The 14,970-nt window shown below is 37.1% G+C and overlaps 2 protein-coding genes across 5 annotated transcripts in view; one reads left to right on the top strand and one right to left on the bottom strand.

Moving 5' to 3' along the window:
* Positions 1-6,054, bottom strand: part of iffo2b (intermediate filament family orphan 2b) — a 33,924-nt gene extending 27,870 nt beyond the window's left edge. For 2 of the 4 annotated variants that reach the window (XM_056255336.1, XM_056255337.1), the window contains exon 1: positions 5,057-5,972. In XM_056255336.1, the coding sequence (XP_056111311.1) occupies positions 5,057-5,523 (467 nt within the window). In that variant the 5' untranslated portion in view covers positions 5,524-5,972. Of the gene's footprint in view, positions 1-5,056 lie in introns of all 4 variants that reach the window. The other 2 variants (XM_056255335.1, XM_056255338.1) reach the window with 2 other exon arrangements.
* Positions 6,055-10,137: 4,083 nt separating this feature from the next.
* On the top strand, positions 10,138-14,778 carry mrto4 (MRT4 homolog, ribosome maturation factor). The gene is made up of 8 exons (XM_056255334.1): positions 10,138-10,263; positions 10,557-10,615; positions 10,845-10,948; positions 11,357-11,438; positions 11,580-11,647; positions 11,905-12,056; positions 13,808-13,884; positions 14,557-14,778. The coding sequence occupies exons 1-8, from the start codon at positions 10,236-10,238 to the stop codon at positions 14,713-14,715; spliced, it is 729 nt and encodes a 242-aa protein (XP_056111309.1). The 5' UTR covers positions 10,138-10,235; the 3' UTR covers positions 14,716-14,778.
* Positions 14,779-14,970: the final 192 nt, after the last annotated feature.

Here is a 14,970-nt window from a genome sequence, read left to right as displayed (position 1 = left end):
ATAGATAGATAGATAGATAGATAGATAGATAGATAGATAGATAGATAGATAGATAGATAGATAGATAGATAGATAGATAGATAGATAGATAGATGGATAGATGGATGGATGGATGGGTAAGGAAGGTTAGCAGGTTATTGGGATAGATAGATAGATGGATGGATGGATGGATGGATGGATGGATGGATGGATGGATGGATGGATGGATGGATGGATGGATGGATGGATGGATGGATGGATGGATGGATGGATGGATGGATGGATGGATGGATGGATAGATAGATAGATAGATAGATAGATAGATAGATAGATAGATAGATAGATAGATAGATAGATAGATAGATAGATAGATAGATAGATAGATAGATAGATAGATATTAAGACTAATATTTGCAATTACCAGGTAAGTTGGTTCTTTGATAGTTTATAGTAATAACGTCCCTCAGGAGAAGCCGCTCTCTGCGTTCGGATAATTAGTGCGTTCATTTTTAAAACCGCAGAAGAGGAAGAGAAGTCTCCAGAACCGAAGCCTCGGGCTCCTGCTCGATCCTCAGCACTGAAGCTAAATAACGTTACAGCTGCGCTTCAATTATTCATGCGGGAGAAAGAGTCTGTGCTGAAGGAGTCTCTCACACCCCCGTTTGATCTGCTCAGTTTTGTGTAAGATCATTGGGGTGTAAACCATGATAAAATTAAAAAATGCTATTTATTTTAAATCTTTTGTAACATTAAAAATGTCTTTACTGTCACCTTTGATCAATTTAATGCGCCCTCGCTGAATAAATGAATGAATTTCTTTAAAAACAATCGTACTGACCCCAAAGTTTTGAATGGTAGCGTGCCGTGTTATCATCTTAAAAAATACATGGTTTATTGCATTTTGATATTGAATTTTTGGTATAAAAATGACTAGCAGTTCAATCAAATAATGAGTGAAAATGATATCACTTCCAGTTCATTCATCACACTGGAAATGGAAGGTCAAGTCGGGTGAACTGCATTGTGGGATACAGTGTGTCACGCAGTGGATCCATACTACACATTTCAGCAAATGTAGCCGGTCAGAGGGGATTTCATGTACAGCACATCTGCATAATGTCCACAGTAAGACTATAGAGAGAGAGATAGAGAGAGAGACACAGAGAGAGAGAGAGAGAGAGAGAGAGACACAGAGAGAGAGAGAGACACATAGAGAGAGAGAGAGAGAGAGAGAGAGAGGGGAACATGTCGGCATGCTGATCCCAATATTTATATCTCACTTAAGAGGTTAATGTATGTTTTCATAAAGAAGTCACGACAGAATGTTGAACCAGACTGCAGTTTATCTCACACACACACACACACACACACACACACAGGCACGCACGCACACACACACACACGCATGCACACACACACACGAGCATGCACATACGCGCACCCACACACACACACACACACACACTCTGTGCTCTGGATCCAGCAGGTTGGCTGTTCAGAAGCTATAGATACAACAGTCAGTTCACTTTATAAGTAGCCCAATGATTTCTTCTTTTCTGCAGTGATGATAAAGAAAAGACTGTTTTAGTGGTGGAGCAGCGGAAGAGAAATATCACTGAAGTGTCTAGGAAATCAATAATCTTCACAAACTCAGCGGGTTTGACCAATCATTGCACATGGATTTTCACGCAGTGCAAAGACACTAACGTCTTCTTTCTCTGAATGGTGCAATATTGTGAATGTCTCATTCAACAAGCACATTTTTTTATGAGAAATGTATATAAAAACCAATATATTTAGAAGCGTTTCGCTTTTGCTCCAGCAAAAGACAGACAACTAACATATTGTTGATTAGTAACAGTGTTAGCAATCCAGCATCCCTAATACTATTGCTCATATTAATTTCACTAAGTATTCAACTTCAGAGGGAAGTATACCTTTAATTATGCGTGTGCTATTACTTTTCTAAGTGCATAATCATAATAGTATTACATAACCAGAAGCACCAGTATTTCAATGAGACAGAAAACCAAGAGGAAACCAATTTCACAGAGATTATTAAATTCAATCATGATGCTCTGCAATATCAAATGATTACATTTTAAAATCAAATTTACTTCATAATATACCATTACCAATAAGTAGATGCAAATAATTGCATGCATCACTATTTGCTGAGAAAAATCCCTATACTGTACATAATATATTCAGAATGCAAAGATATTATTGAGACATTTTACAGACTGAAAAGTGGCCTTATATATGATATATTTTAGTGATGCATTAAAAACTCAATGCAATCTTGAATCCACACTCTACTCATTTAGATAACACACAAGTTAGCAAACATACACTCAATACATGCTCAGATCTGGGAGGTTGTTTGTGTATATTTGAGCATTATAGCTAAGCTATTGTTAATAAGCCTTAACGATAATCACTTCTTCAGACTTAAACAAAATGGGGATCTGCACTTCCCAAACACTGAGTGAATGATATGTGTGTGGTGTAGTGTACCAGTGGTCCACATGCAGTGAGCTTCAGTCAGCACTAAAGAGCAGTGTGGGGCTCGGATATCTCAAGCAGGAACAACTACAGACACATGAAGAAGGCTTACATGCACAATGTGAACGCTGAAACCTGTTAACCTAGACGACGCTCAAATAAACACACACTGCTTATACGGCCAGAAAACACACGTGCATCGTCTTCTGACACCAAATGCATCATCATTCACATCATTTCATGTGTTAATAAGCATGTTCTGCTTGTTGCCAATTAATTATGCACTTAGAGGAACAATTATTTTATTTCTACTAATTCACATGGATCAAACTAATGATTCTCTGCGCGTCATTAACCAACACTCCTCTGAGAGATGAAGCCACTGAAGCGGTTAGCTGTAATGGACATGCAATCTGAGAGCATTTACAATCAGTAGGCTATCTCAAGTCTAGGCATTTATTGCCATTATTGGCTCACATGAGCATCTGGTTCTTAGTATGTATTTAGGGTGTTGCCAGACCCAGTAAACAACAACCTTTTAGCCATTTTTAAGGTTTGTACAAATGTTCATAATGTCAGCCTATGGCCTTTATTGGCTGCTCGCGAACAACGTCAACTTATTACTTTGACCCTCAAACAGTTTGTTTTGTGTTGTTCATGTCGAGAAGTCGCTGCGAATCCACTTTGCATGCACTTCAAAAGGATGAGGAATCGTGCTGGAACTGATATGGAAAAATCACAGCAGACTGGGCCATCTGACCAATCAGAGCAGAGTAGACCAATCACAACAGACTGGGCCATCTGACCAATCAGAGCAGAGTAGACCAATCACAACAGACTGGGCCATCTGACCAATCAGAGCAGAGTAGACCAATCACAACAGACTGGGCTATTTGACCAATCAGAGAAGAGAAGGCTTACGGAAAGGAGGGGTTTAGAGAGACCGAATCATTTATCGAACCGTTTCAGACACCGTGAGAAAAGAGCTGATGCTGCAAAATACATTATGAGAAAATGAACGGGTTTTTTGGCCTTTGATGCATATAAACCTATTGTAGGAGACCTGCAAAACAAAATTAGGAGCCTTTAAAATAGCATAATAACTATAAGAAGTTTCATTTATCTTCACTTATGGACTAAATGGTTGGTAAACTTCCTGTAGAACATACAAACGAATCTCTAACAAAAAAAACAACAAAGATATTGTCATCATTTCATATCCTAACTTGTCCGTGGCCCATTTTAAGGGGGCCTGTGTGATGTCATGGCCATCGCAGACAAAGACGAGCCCACAACAGCAACAGTGTTCAACAGGGCCTGTGTATCACTCACATGTGATTCATACACACGTTTCCTCTTCGCTCGCCTTCATTTTGAGCTCATTGTTGTAGCTTTTCTGAAGGATAAGGCAGCAGTATTTACTAGTGAGTCAGCACATGCCTGGGCAAAGAGGGCACACACACACACACACACACACATTCACGCGGCTCCTCTGAGGTCACAGTGTTTGAAGTCATTCAGAAGTCATGCATTAATAAAACCCATTCAACATCCAGCTGTAATCTCATTTACAAAGGCTGCATGGAAATCATGAAATCTTTCATCATGTCTGTCTCATATTACACTCTAAAACCATTAGAACAAAATGGGAAATTATATTTAGCAAAGGGGAAAGAATTAATAAAACAAAATAATAATTTTAGGAGCATAGTTTTCAGCACATTTTACCCTCAACTTTTCATTACTGTAAATGCAAAAACTTAACCTCATTACTGCAATGCATCCTATTGCTTTACTTTTACTATTCCATTTATGTCAATTATTTTTCTGTTTTATCTTCAATAGTGTTCAATCAAGCATATTTACATTTTTTGTATTACAGTAATGAGATTTTCATGAAAATGATGTCACATCATAATGGCCATAAAGTATGTCTTATTGTCAGTATGCAATTATTTTTGATTCAGACATCATCTTGAAATGTTTTGAGAGATTCACAACCTATCAAGTCTCTGAATTTCTGTGCACCCCAATGAACTGGGCAAACAATGAACTAAATCACTGGGCAAGTGTAATAAAGAGGTTCTCGTATCATATTTCTGAAGACAGCTGCAATATTTTGCAGGAGGACTGGAGGACTTTAGCGGCTGAGCATTGCCAGAAAGGCTGGTATATTTAGAGGTGACCATATAATAGTAATCACTTACTGCTGTCGGAACAGATGGAAAAACCTCACCAGAGCGCTCAAGTCTCTGCCTTCACAAGATCATCTTTATAATCAGCCACATGCAAAAAAAATGATGTGATTGCATCTTTAAAGAACTCAATTGCATATATCCTTGATGAAAGTCCTAAAGAATAATTTCTCAGAAATGTTTCCCATATAAACCCACCAACATCATTTGTCCTGTGGACTCTGTCTGTCCAGCTGTCCTGCATACAAAACTGGGCCCTTCAATATATGCTGTTCACCTGCCAAGAAATTCTGCTGCAATGAATCAGTCGTTCAGGCCTACAGAACTGTCCCAAACACACACCTCAACCAAAGCATCAGTAAACACAGTATACTTACTTTCTCTTGTACTCATCCCTCTCTCGCTTGACTTTGGCCAGGACGTTATACAAGGCTCTTAGTTCTGGGGTGATGGTGTCGATTTGGACCCCGACCCCGTCCGGATGGGTCCAGGAGACTCCGGGTCCCTTCACGCGCTCCCCATGTCTCAGAATATGCGTGTAACTCCAGATGGTGCCTGGAAGTCTGGACTCCAGAGAGTCAGTCTGAACGGCCACCTCACGCGTGAAGGAGAAGCCGGGATACCTCGGCTGACTGGAGGCTTGCTTCAGCTGGCTCTCCAGGAGTTTGTTCCTTCTCTCCAGCTCATGGACTTTGGCGAGGAAGCAGCGGAACCTCAGGTTGAGGGTCTTGAGCACATGTATGTTGGATCCCAGGTCGTTGCGCAGAGCTCTGGGCACCGCGTCCGATGGCGCACCGCTCACCACACCGCCCAGAAACCCCTCTCCAAACAACAGAGAACTCATGCTTTCGTACAGAACCAGTGCGCTTTACCTCAATTCAAATCCTTCAGATTCTCTCTGAAGCTGGTGTGTCTTCTCATGCGTAAAAAACCCTCATCGATCGAGCAGAAACAAGCAGTGCAGTCATTATCTGTCTATCCTTCCAGGACGCGTCATGTTCTCCATGGGAACGGGGAGGAATATCGGAGCACACTGTGTGTATGTCAGCTCATTCCTGAAACTCCGGGACATCTGGAGATCTGCGACTCATCTCAGTGATATTAGCGCAAGAATGAACTCCAAACTGTCCGATCACACTGATATTATTCACACAGACTCTTCCGGGTGACTCCGTGATCGCGCGACTGTTTTATAGCAACCGGCGGGACGGGATCGAGTTTCAGACTCCTAAAAGAAGGAGATCCGCAGCGGACTCTCCGCCCTCGCCAGCGCCACACACACACACACACACACACCCCGGGACGCGCAGGCGCGCACTCGCGCACACAGGACAGGAGGGAGTGCAGGACAATATCGCCCCCTCAACAAACTCCACACTTTTTATTTCTTAATACTGTAAGTCTATATATTATAATCCGATTTCAAAGACGCACCATTTTAAAAGACCCACAAAAGCACAAACCAGTTAAGAAGTTGAGAAAAACAAAACGTTTTCTCAGTGCTCGTACCTAAGAATCTAACAAATGCACGTGTCAGAGTAGGCCTATACTTTATTTTGGGTTTGCTGGTTGTTGTTGTTTTGCACTGTTTGTAATAATAAAATGCGCTTTTGCAGTAACATAAATAGGTAGCCTACACTTTAAGCAATGATGGATAATTCTCTTAATAAGACAAAAGAAAGCAATAGATAAATTGAAAAAAAATCTAAAAATAACTGATCAAAAAAGGTTGCTTATGTTGATTATGTCGAAAAAAATATTTTGACATTTAAAACGATTTCGCTCATCCTGCATTTAAAAAAAATGGTATATGATGCAAAAAAGTTTATGTTATTTAAATGTTCTATCTATCTATCTATCTATCTATCTATCTATCTATCTATCTATCTATCTATCTATCTATCTATCTATCTATCTATCTATATATCTATCTATCTATCTATCTGTCTATTTATCTATCTATCTATCTATCTATCTATCTATCTATCTATCTATCTATCTATCTATCTATCTATCTATCTATCTATCTATCTATCTATCTATCTATCTATCTATCTATCTATCTATGTAGTTTTAGGTCACTCACCAAGGCTGCATTTATTTGATAAAAAAAAAATACAGAAATATTGTGAAATATTTTTTGCAATTTAAAATGTTTTCTATGTGAATATATAGTCAAATGTAATTTATTCCTTCAGAAATCATTCTAATATGCTGATTTATTTGCTGCTCGGGAAACATTAGGATTAATATCAATGTTGAAAACAGTTGTGTACAATCTTTGATGACTAGAAAGCTCAAAATAACAGCATTTATCTGAAATAGAATGCTTTTTTAACATTATAAAAATCTTATACTGTCACTTTTGATCAATTTAATGCATCATTGCTGGATAAAAGTATTAATTTCTATTCATCAAAGAATCCTGAAAAAGAAATTGTACAACATTGTTGATAATGTTTTATTGATTGACAATAATAATCAATCTAAAACCTTTGAACGGTCTGTGTGTGTGTGTGTGTGTGTGTGTGTGTGTGTGTGTGTATATATAATATAAACATTTTACGTCTTGCTCATTGCAACAACATAATCACTTCAGTGAATGTAAATTAGTTATTAATTCCGACTCATTAGTCAGAGTTGAAAAGACCAAGCAGACTTGATATTTGATAAACTCATAAATGAACACTGTCAGTAAAGTTTTAAGTTGAAGCGCACTGAAGAAGAAGAAGGCGTTGAGTTGATGACTTTTTCACTTTTGCATGTTGTGGCAACACAAAGCTGGAGTGCTTTCATTTCACCAAAAGACTGATTGAATCAGACATTATTACACAAGCATTAAACCTGCCCTGGCTTGATGGCCATCCGAACATGTGCAGAAAACACACCCATGGATCTATGAGGATCATGCAATTTTTGCAATTGTTTTGAATAGACAGTACAAGTATGCAAAATCAAAGTTTTTGGGAATGCAGTCATGTCTGCTACAAATCCTTTCATTCAAGTGTTAAGTGCCCACGTGAATCCATCTATTCTCATATGAATCTATAACAAAACCAGGCAGTTCCTAATGAGTTTTAGGCGTCTGGGGAAAAGGTGTATTCATGACGTGTTGAAATGATCAGCCTGAGATCTGGTCCTTTAATGCCATGTTTAACAGCGGCGGATTTTGTTTATTTGTAAACAGCAGGGAAAGGAAAAATACAGAAATTATATTTAAATATAAGTATACAGTTTTGTATATTTGACAGTGAGGAGACTGACTGACCATCTTCACAACATTCATGCCTGAGAACCTTTTGTATAAATGATTTTTCCAATAAATACTGTTAATAATTGCATCCTTTTCTTTCATCAATGCTTTATGTTTTTCCCTTGTCTTATACTTTATTAATACTTAACTTTATTAATTTGAGTTTAATCAGCTTAACCCTGTCACATTTTGAGTCACTATATTTTATTGAGAGGAGTACCTAACTTAACTCAAACTGATTGAGCCATCTCTACCATCTGGTTGAGGTATGATATGCCAAAAAAAATCCACTAGATGTCACAGTGTCAATCAACAGCACTTGTCACAACACTTCTTCTAACATGGATGTCAGAAACAAATAAATCACCCCAGCCATGTGAACTGTTTTTGGTGAAATTTTGCAAGCTAATCATATTTTTTTTGACATATTACCCTGTCTAACTTTACAAAATTATGTTACTTGGTGCCATGAAAAAACTTAAGTATGTTTTTAATAATTTTTCAAAAACATGCTCAACCAAACGGTTGATTTGGCACATAACGGTTAACGGTCACCCTATGCGGTCACCCCCCTTTTTGAGAATGGACATTACAATGCACTATTAAAACTTGGTTGTAATTCAAGTATGCTTTGGAATAAAGACCTAAGTTTAGTCTTGTTTTAAAGAAAACACTCAGCAGATTATTGCTGAAGTAAAAGCACTTCAAAAAATAAAAGTATGAAAAAGTTATGGAAGTTTTAAATTTACATTAAATCAAATATACTGTACTTAATATTTTTTCTTTTATATAAAATATGTATTTTACAAAATATTTTTTACTATAAACTTACTATAAAATCAAAGCCATATATCCAACCAAGTTGTGTTCCAAATTTGAAGTTGATATCACAAACATTGAAGTTCCCATGAGCTTTGTTTAGGCGTAATACCAAAAATGACATCAATTCCATTGAATTTAATTGTATGCATTCTGCTGTAAGAAATTAATAAATTTCTGTCCAAATATAACTTCTGTTACAAAATATGGAACCTTGAGACTCAGACCTTTCTGACAATGTGTTTTGTCTTAAGACTAGAAAAGGTTTTGATCATAAATTATGATGGGCAATGAAAAAGTATGGCAAAGTATGAGTATGAATTCCGGTACCATTTTTTTAACATTAAGTGACATCTCAACCATTTGGTCGAGGCCGATATTTGAACAAATGATGGGATGTGTTGGAAAAAAAAATACATTGAGTGTGGTTACCAGCGACATACGGAGATAAGAAATGCAAACAAAAAACATTTCCATCACTTTTTTCTTGGTGCGGACTTCAAAGGGTTAAATCATTTACGGCAATCGGTTTCCTCAAACCATTTGAGGAGCTACATAGTTGTTTAGACTTGATTAGATTTATTAAATGAACTCAAACCAGTTAGTTTAAATGAATGGAATGAACTTAAAATATTCAAGTTCAATATACTCAAAATGATTGACTAACCAACACTAAATTATGAGTGAATATGACTCCATATATATAAGTTCACAATACTCATATGTATTTGTTTTTCAAACTTAAATGATTTGAAGCGATCAGTTTCCTCAATCAGTTTGAGTTGAGTTAACTTATTGGGTTTTACAGTGGGTGCAGTGCTAGAATTTTAAATATTTAAGTAGTGCTTAAGTGAAGAAAAAAAACCATTCCATTTAATTAATTGCAATAAACAGAGGATATCTTGCCCTATAAAAGTACTTGAGTAAAAAAAAAAAACTCAAAATAATATTACGTAGGCTATTAGTACCCTAATTAAGTGCAAATACTTTAGGACACCCCTGCATGTGTTTAATTTGTTTATTTATTTGTATTATTTAGTTATTGTGCTTGTTGTACTTATTGAAAAAATGTGGCATATTGACAAAATGAGGTGTTTTACTGTACATAGGCTAATGTTAAATATTGCATAGGCTACTATAAAAACTGTAAACTTTAAAGTTTTAAAAACTATCTTTTTTTTTTTTTTTTTTTTTTTTTTTTTTAGCGATAATTTTTTTAAAAACTATCTTCATAGACTAATAAGCGATTTCCCTGACGTCATCGTCAGAAATAAGAGAAAGTAGCTGTTAAAATCTCCTGTCTAGTACAGCACTCGTCTTTATACTGTAATATTTGACGTGTGCTGCGCCTCCTGCTGGTTTGGAGGTGATCTGATTAATATTCATGAGGGCACCAGCGAGCACCACTAGTCGGCGCTGTGACTCCTCAATGGTCACCAAGCGCTGGAGGATCCGCAGGCGAAGAAGAAAACAACGTGAGCACCATGCCGAAATCCAAGAGAGACAAGAAAGGTATGAATTTAATGTTTTAGTATGTTTTATCACTTACTATTTATCAACTTTACACACCATAGATTACAATTAATCGAGCTTTAGTTCGTGGTGTGGTTAAAGAGTGTAACGTATTAACGTTATAATTGGCACAGTACTAAAATAAATTCATGTTTGTTACTTGTTTCTCATACATGGTTGAACTGCAATCTATATTACTGTCAGTTATTGAGTGTATTATTTTTGAAGCAGCTGGGTGTGTTTGAATGTGTTAATGTCATAATCGTTAATAGTGACTTTATTTTTTTTAACAGTTTCTTTAACCAAAACAACCAAGAAAGGGTTGGAATCCAAACAAAACTTGATTGAAGAGGTTAGTATGACGTTTCATTGCTCTTTTGGGGGATACACAAGTATGTACCATAATAATACCAGATGATCATGTTATACATCATGTTTTGAGATGTTGAAGCTTCAATGGAGAAAGAAAATCTGACTGTATAAAGTCACATCATTAATGCCACTCATTTTGCATCCAGATTTGATGAGTGTTATAGCTTTATGATTGATGAAAATCATTTTTCCTTTTCTCACTTTATCAGCTGCGGAAATGTGCAGACATCTACAAATACGTGTTTGTGTTCTCAGTAGAGAACATGAGAAACAACAAACTGAAAGACATCAGGACGGCCTGGAAACACAGCCGGTACACACACAAACACACATACACATACTAACAATTACACACACACTCTCTCACATACTCACTTACACAATGTTGTGCATACACACCACACATACTTACTCACTTACACACAATTGCACATACACACACCACACACACACTCTCTCTCTATCTCACACACACACACACACACACACACACACTAGATTAAAATAAAAACATGTTTTGGTGGATTTATAAGCCTTTTAAACTAGTATGGACCAGTAAAATGTCCTCACTAGTTTGTTGTCAGAATATTTCACTGTGTAAGTGAGGACATTTGACCCTTACAAGTATAGCTAAACCAGTACACACACACTTCATGCTAATGCTGATTTACTATGCTTTATTTAAAAGAGATTAATGTTGATTTGGGGTTTTGTGTTTCAGGTTCTTCTTCGGTAAGAACAAAGTCATGATGATTGCGCTGGGTAAAGGACCGACTGACGAATACAAAGATAATCTGCATAAAGTATGTCAGTGCACGTCTTCAATGATTTAATTGAAACATTATGAATGTTTACACAAATTTTATGAATTTGTTTCTACTACATTGGCTTACTCTGGCTAATTTAGAGTATATAACTGATTGGACGTTGTGGTTTGTGTACAGCTGAGCAGGTTTCTCAGAGGTGAAGTCGGTGTCTTGTTCACAAACAAAACCAAAGACGAGGTGCAAGAGTAAGTAATGGATCTCGGACACCAGTTAATGCTTTGATGATCTTAAATGAAACTGAGTGTTTTGTCATAATTTAGGAGTCTTGTGCATAAACTGCTTGTTGATGAATTAAAAACTAGATGGACTGAAATACTGGGTAGTGTGACTGAAATGAATGCTGTCTGCCATGCCTTACACACTTGGTTGTTCAAACTTTAGCAATGAATTCTAATAAAATCTCATGTATTCTTCTTTTCATAACATGTTTGTTCTCCCGCAGATATTTCAGTGAGTTTAAAGAGATGGATTACGCTCGAGCGGGAAGCGTAGCGACCATGGCAGTGACGCTGGACGAGGGTCCGCTAGAACAGTTTCCACACTCGATGGAGCCTCAGCTCAGACAGCTCGGCCTTCCCACAGCTCTGAAGAAAGGTAAACCACTCCTTAACTAGAGACTAGCACACACATGAGTTCTGTGTGGACTGTAAAGAAGCATTCGTATGAGGTATTATGTCATTTTGACAAATTCATACTCCCAATTGCAATGTTTTTTGTAAAACAAGACAGAATGCATTAAAGGGATAGTTCACTTTGAAATTAATTTTTGATATGTTTTAGCTTACCTCAAGGGCATCCAAGATGTAGTTGTCTTTGTTTCCGCAGTAGTTTCAATTTTGATATTTTTAGGTCAAACCGTTCTTGTCTGTCAGTCATATAATGCAGGTCTATGGTCACCACCTCAAAGAGCATGCACAGAGAAGTCCAAATTAAACATGATTTAATGACTCGTAAATGTAAGTACACATTGATGGCCTAAGACACGAAACGAGCGGTTTGTGTGAGAAAACGAACAGTATTTATATAGTTTTTACCTCTTGTAAACACAGCCACGTCCAAGTGATCTGAGGGCGCGGGCGCTTCGGTCTGTGCGTTACAAGAAGTAAAAACGATATAAATACTGTTCGTTTTCTCACACAAACCGCTCGTTTCGTGTCTTAGGCCATCAATGTGTACTTACATTTACGAGTCATTAAATCATGTTTAATTTGGACTTCTCTGTGCATGCTCTTTGAGGTGGTGACCATAGACCTGCATTATATGACTGACAGACAAGAACGGTTTGACCTAAAAATATCAAAATTAAAACTACTGCGGAAACAAAGACACCTACATCTTGGATGCCCTTGAGGTAAGCTAAAACATATCAAAAATTAATTTCATAGTGAACTATCCCTTTAATATTAGGGGTGTAACGATACATGTATTCGTATTGAGCCGTTCGGTACGAGGCTTCCGGTTCGGTACGCATTACAAACCGAACGATTCGTTGGACCATTTTTCCTGCTGACCAAAATCGCAACGTTGCCCAACATCAAATGGCAAACGTAATGAAAGCGGAACGAAACTGCGCTACTCATTATTTTGTGCTTCACGGACCGTTTATCAGTTTGGACCATCGATGTCAGTGCAGCGCGAGCCGATCTTGATCAAGCGACACTGTTACAACACAGCGCTAAGAGATCCAGTAAACAAAGCATTTGAATTCGCCACAGAAGTAATAACATTGCAGCGAGATCTAGTGAGAAGTGTTTTCCGTTATTAAATTTTCCGAACATTTCTCCGTTATTAACGGATCAAACGGCGCTGACGTGGAAACCAGGAGAAACATTGTTCCATGAATGAACTAGTTATAGGTTTTAAGTCCACAGATCAGCAACATTCACCATGGATTTAATGTAGTAACACTAACTTGTAACCATGGAAGTTTGGCAGAAATAGTCAAATGCTTTCAAGTAGACCCACATCACGCATCTTTTTCCAGCACTTCAAAACTCCAATAATAATCATATTTAAATGTTATTTTTAATGTGATGACCAAAACATTATTTGTTCATCCTTCAAAGATTACCCCCATTTATAAAACTAAAAGTTTCAAGATGTAGGAAAACTCACACTTAGTTAAAAATATTTTTTCTTTTAATAAATAGGAAATTTCTCTGGCATTTCTTTCTTTTTGCTGTATCGTATCGAACCATGAATTTTGTGAACCGTTACACCCCTAATTAATATATATAAGAAAAGAAACTGAAATTTGAAATGGTCTATTATCAGTGGAGCATAAGTGTACTTGAAATTGCATTGGACAAAAAGTAGTGTGCACTAACATATCAATCCATGTGCAGGTGTGGTGACGCTGATAAAGGATTTTGTAGTGTGTAAAGAGGGAGACACACTCACACCCGAACAGGCTCGAATTCTGGTGAGTTTGTGTCATTAATACACTGCTAAAAATCCTATTCTTAAAGGTGCACTATGTAACTTTTTTTGTTCAGAATTTACTAAATTTAAAGTAGTTCGCTTAAAAATGACAATTCTGTAATTTACTCTCCCACATGTTGTTCCAAACCTGTATGGGTTTCTTTCTTCCGCTGAACACAAAAGAAGATATTTTGAAGATTGTCGGTAATTAGTCAGTTGGACCCCATTGACTTTCCAGTCTACTATTTTTAAGTTGTAATAACTTACACTGTTGCTTCTCAATATTTATTTTTTTAGATATTTTAGCTGGAAAACAGGACAAAAAGACTAAATTAAAACTTAGTCAATTTTGAAATGCATTTATTGCTGGATGGTTTATTCACAAATATCACATCTCTTTATTTGGATTGAAATGCATTTAAAACGACAACAATATCCTTTTATGTCATTATGGAAGTTTGTTTCTGCCATGGAATAAAAAAATAAAAAGGGTAATCGATCGTGAAGTAAAGGTAAATTAAAGGAAAAAGTCTGAATTGTGAGATCGTGAAGTCGCAATTACCTTTTCTATTTTCCGTGATGAGCTTTCGTATGTCCTAAACTAACTGGGATTCAATCTTGAATTTTTAATAACATTATTCTAAACCGATGTATTTTTGGCCTTTCAAATCAGAAACTCTTTGGAAACGAGATGGCGGAGTTCAAACTGTCGATTAAGTGCATGTGGGATTCAGAATCCGGGGACTTTGAGAAGCTAACGGATGGGGACGTCGAGGACGCCAGGAAAGAGGACGCAGATGAAGACTCAGAGGAAGGAGAAGGGAGCGAATAAATCCTGGACTTTTTTGCCATGAACATTTGTTTGTTTTGATCCAACATAAAACTGTAAAATGTTTTTGAGCGTTCTTTCAGTCAGCTGCCAGTTACGGTCAGTCATCTCCACACTGTTTGTTTCAAAAATACTAGTTTCTGTATGACTGTACTGAACAGAGAGAACGGGACTGAGGCAAACAGGTGATCTGTGTGTTCTTACTGTTAAATATAAGTTATTTAGCAAATTTATGGCAAGAAGAAAACAACGCAGTGA

Source organism: Rhinichthys klamathensis, unplaced genomic scaffold (assembly GCF_029890125.1).
Source record: "Rhinichthys klamathensis goyatoka isolate OS25496 unplaced genomic scaffold, OSU_Roscu_1.1 h1tg000120l_1, whole genome shotgun sequence".
NCBI lineage: Eukaryota > Metazoa > Chordata > Actinopteri > Cypriniformes > Leuciscidae > Rhinichthys > Rhinichthys klamathensis.
Note: the sequence above shows the minus strand (reverse complement) of the source record. Positions and strands in the feature narration are given on the sequence as shown.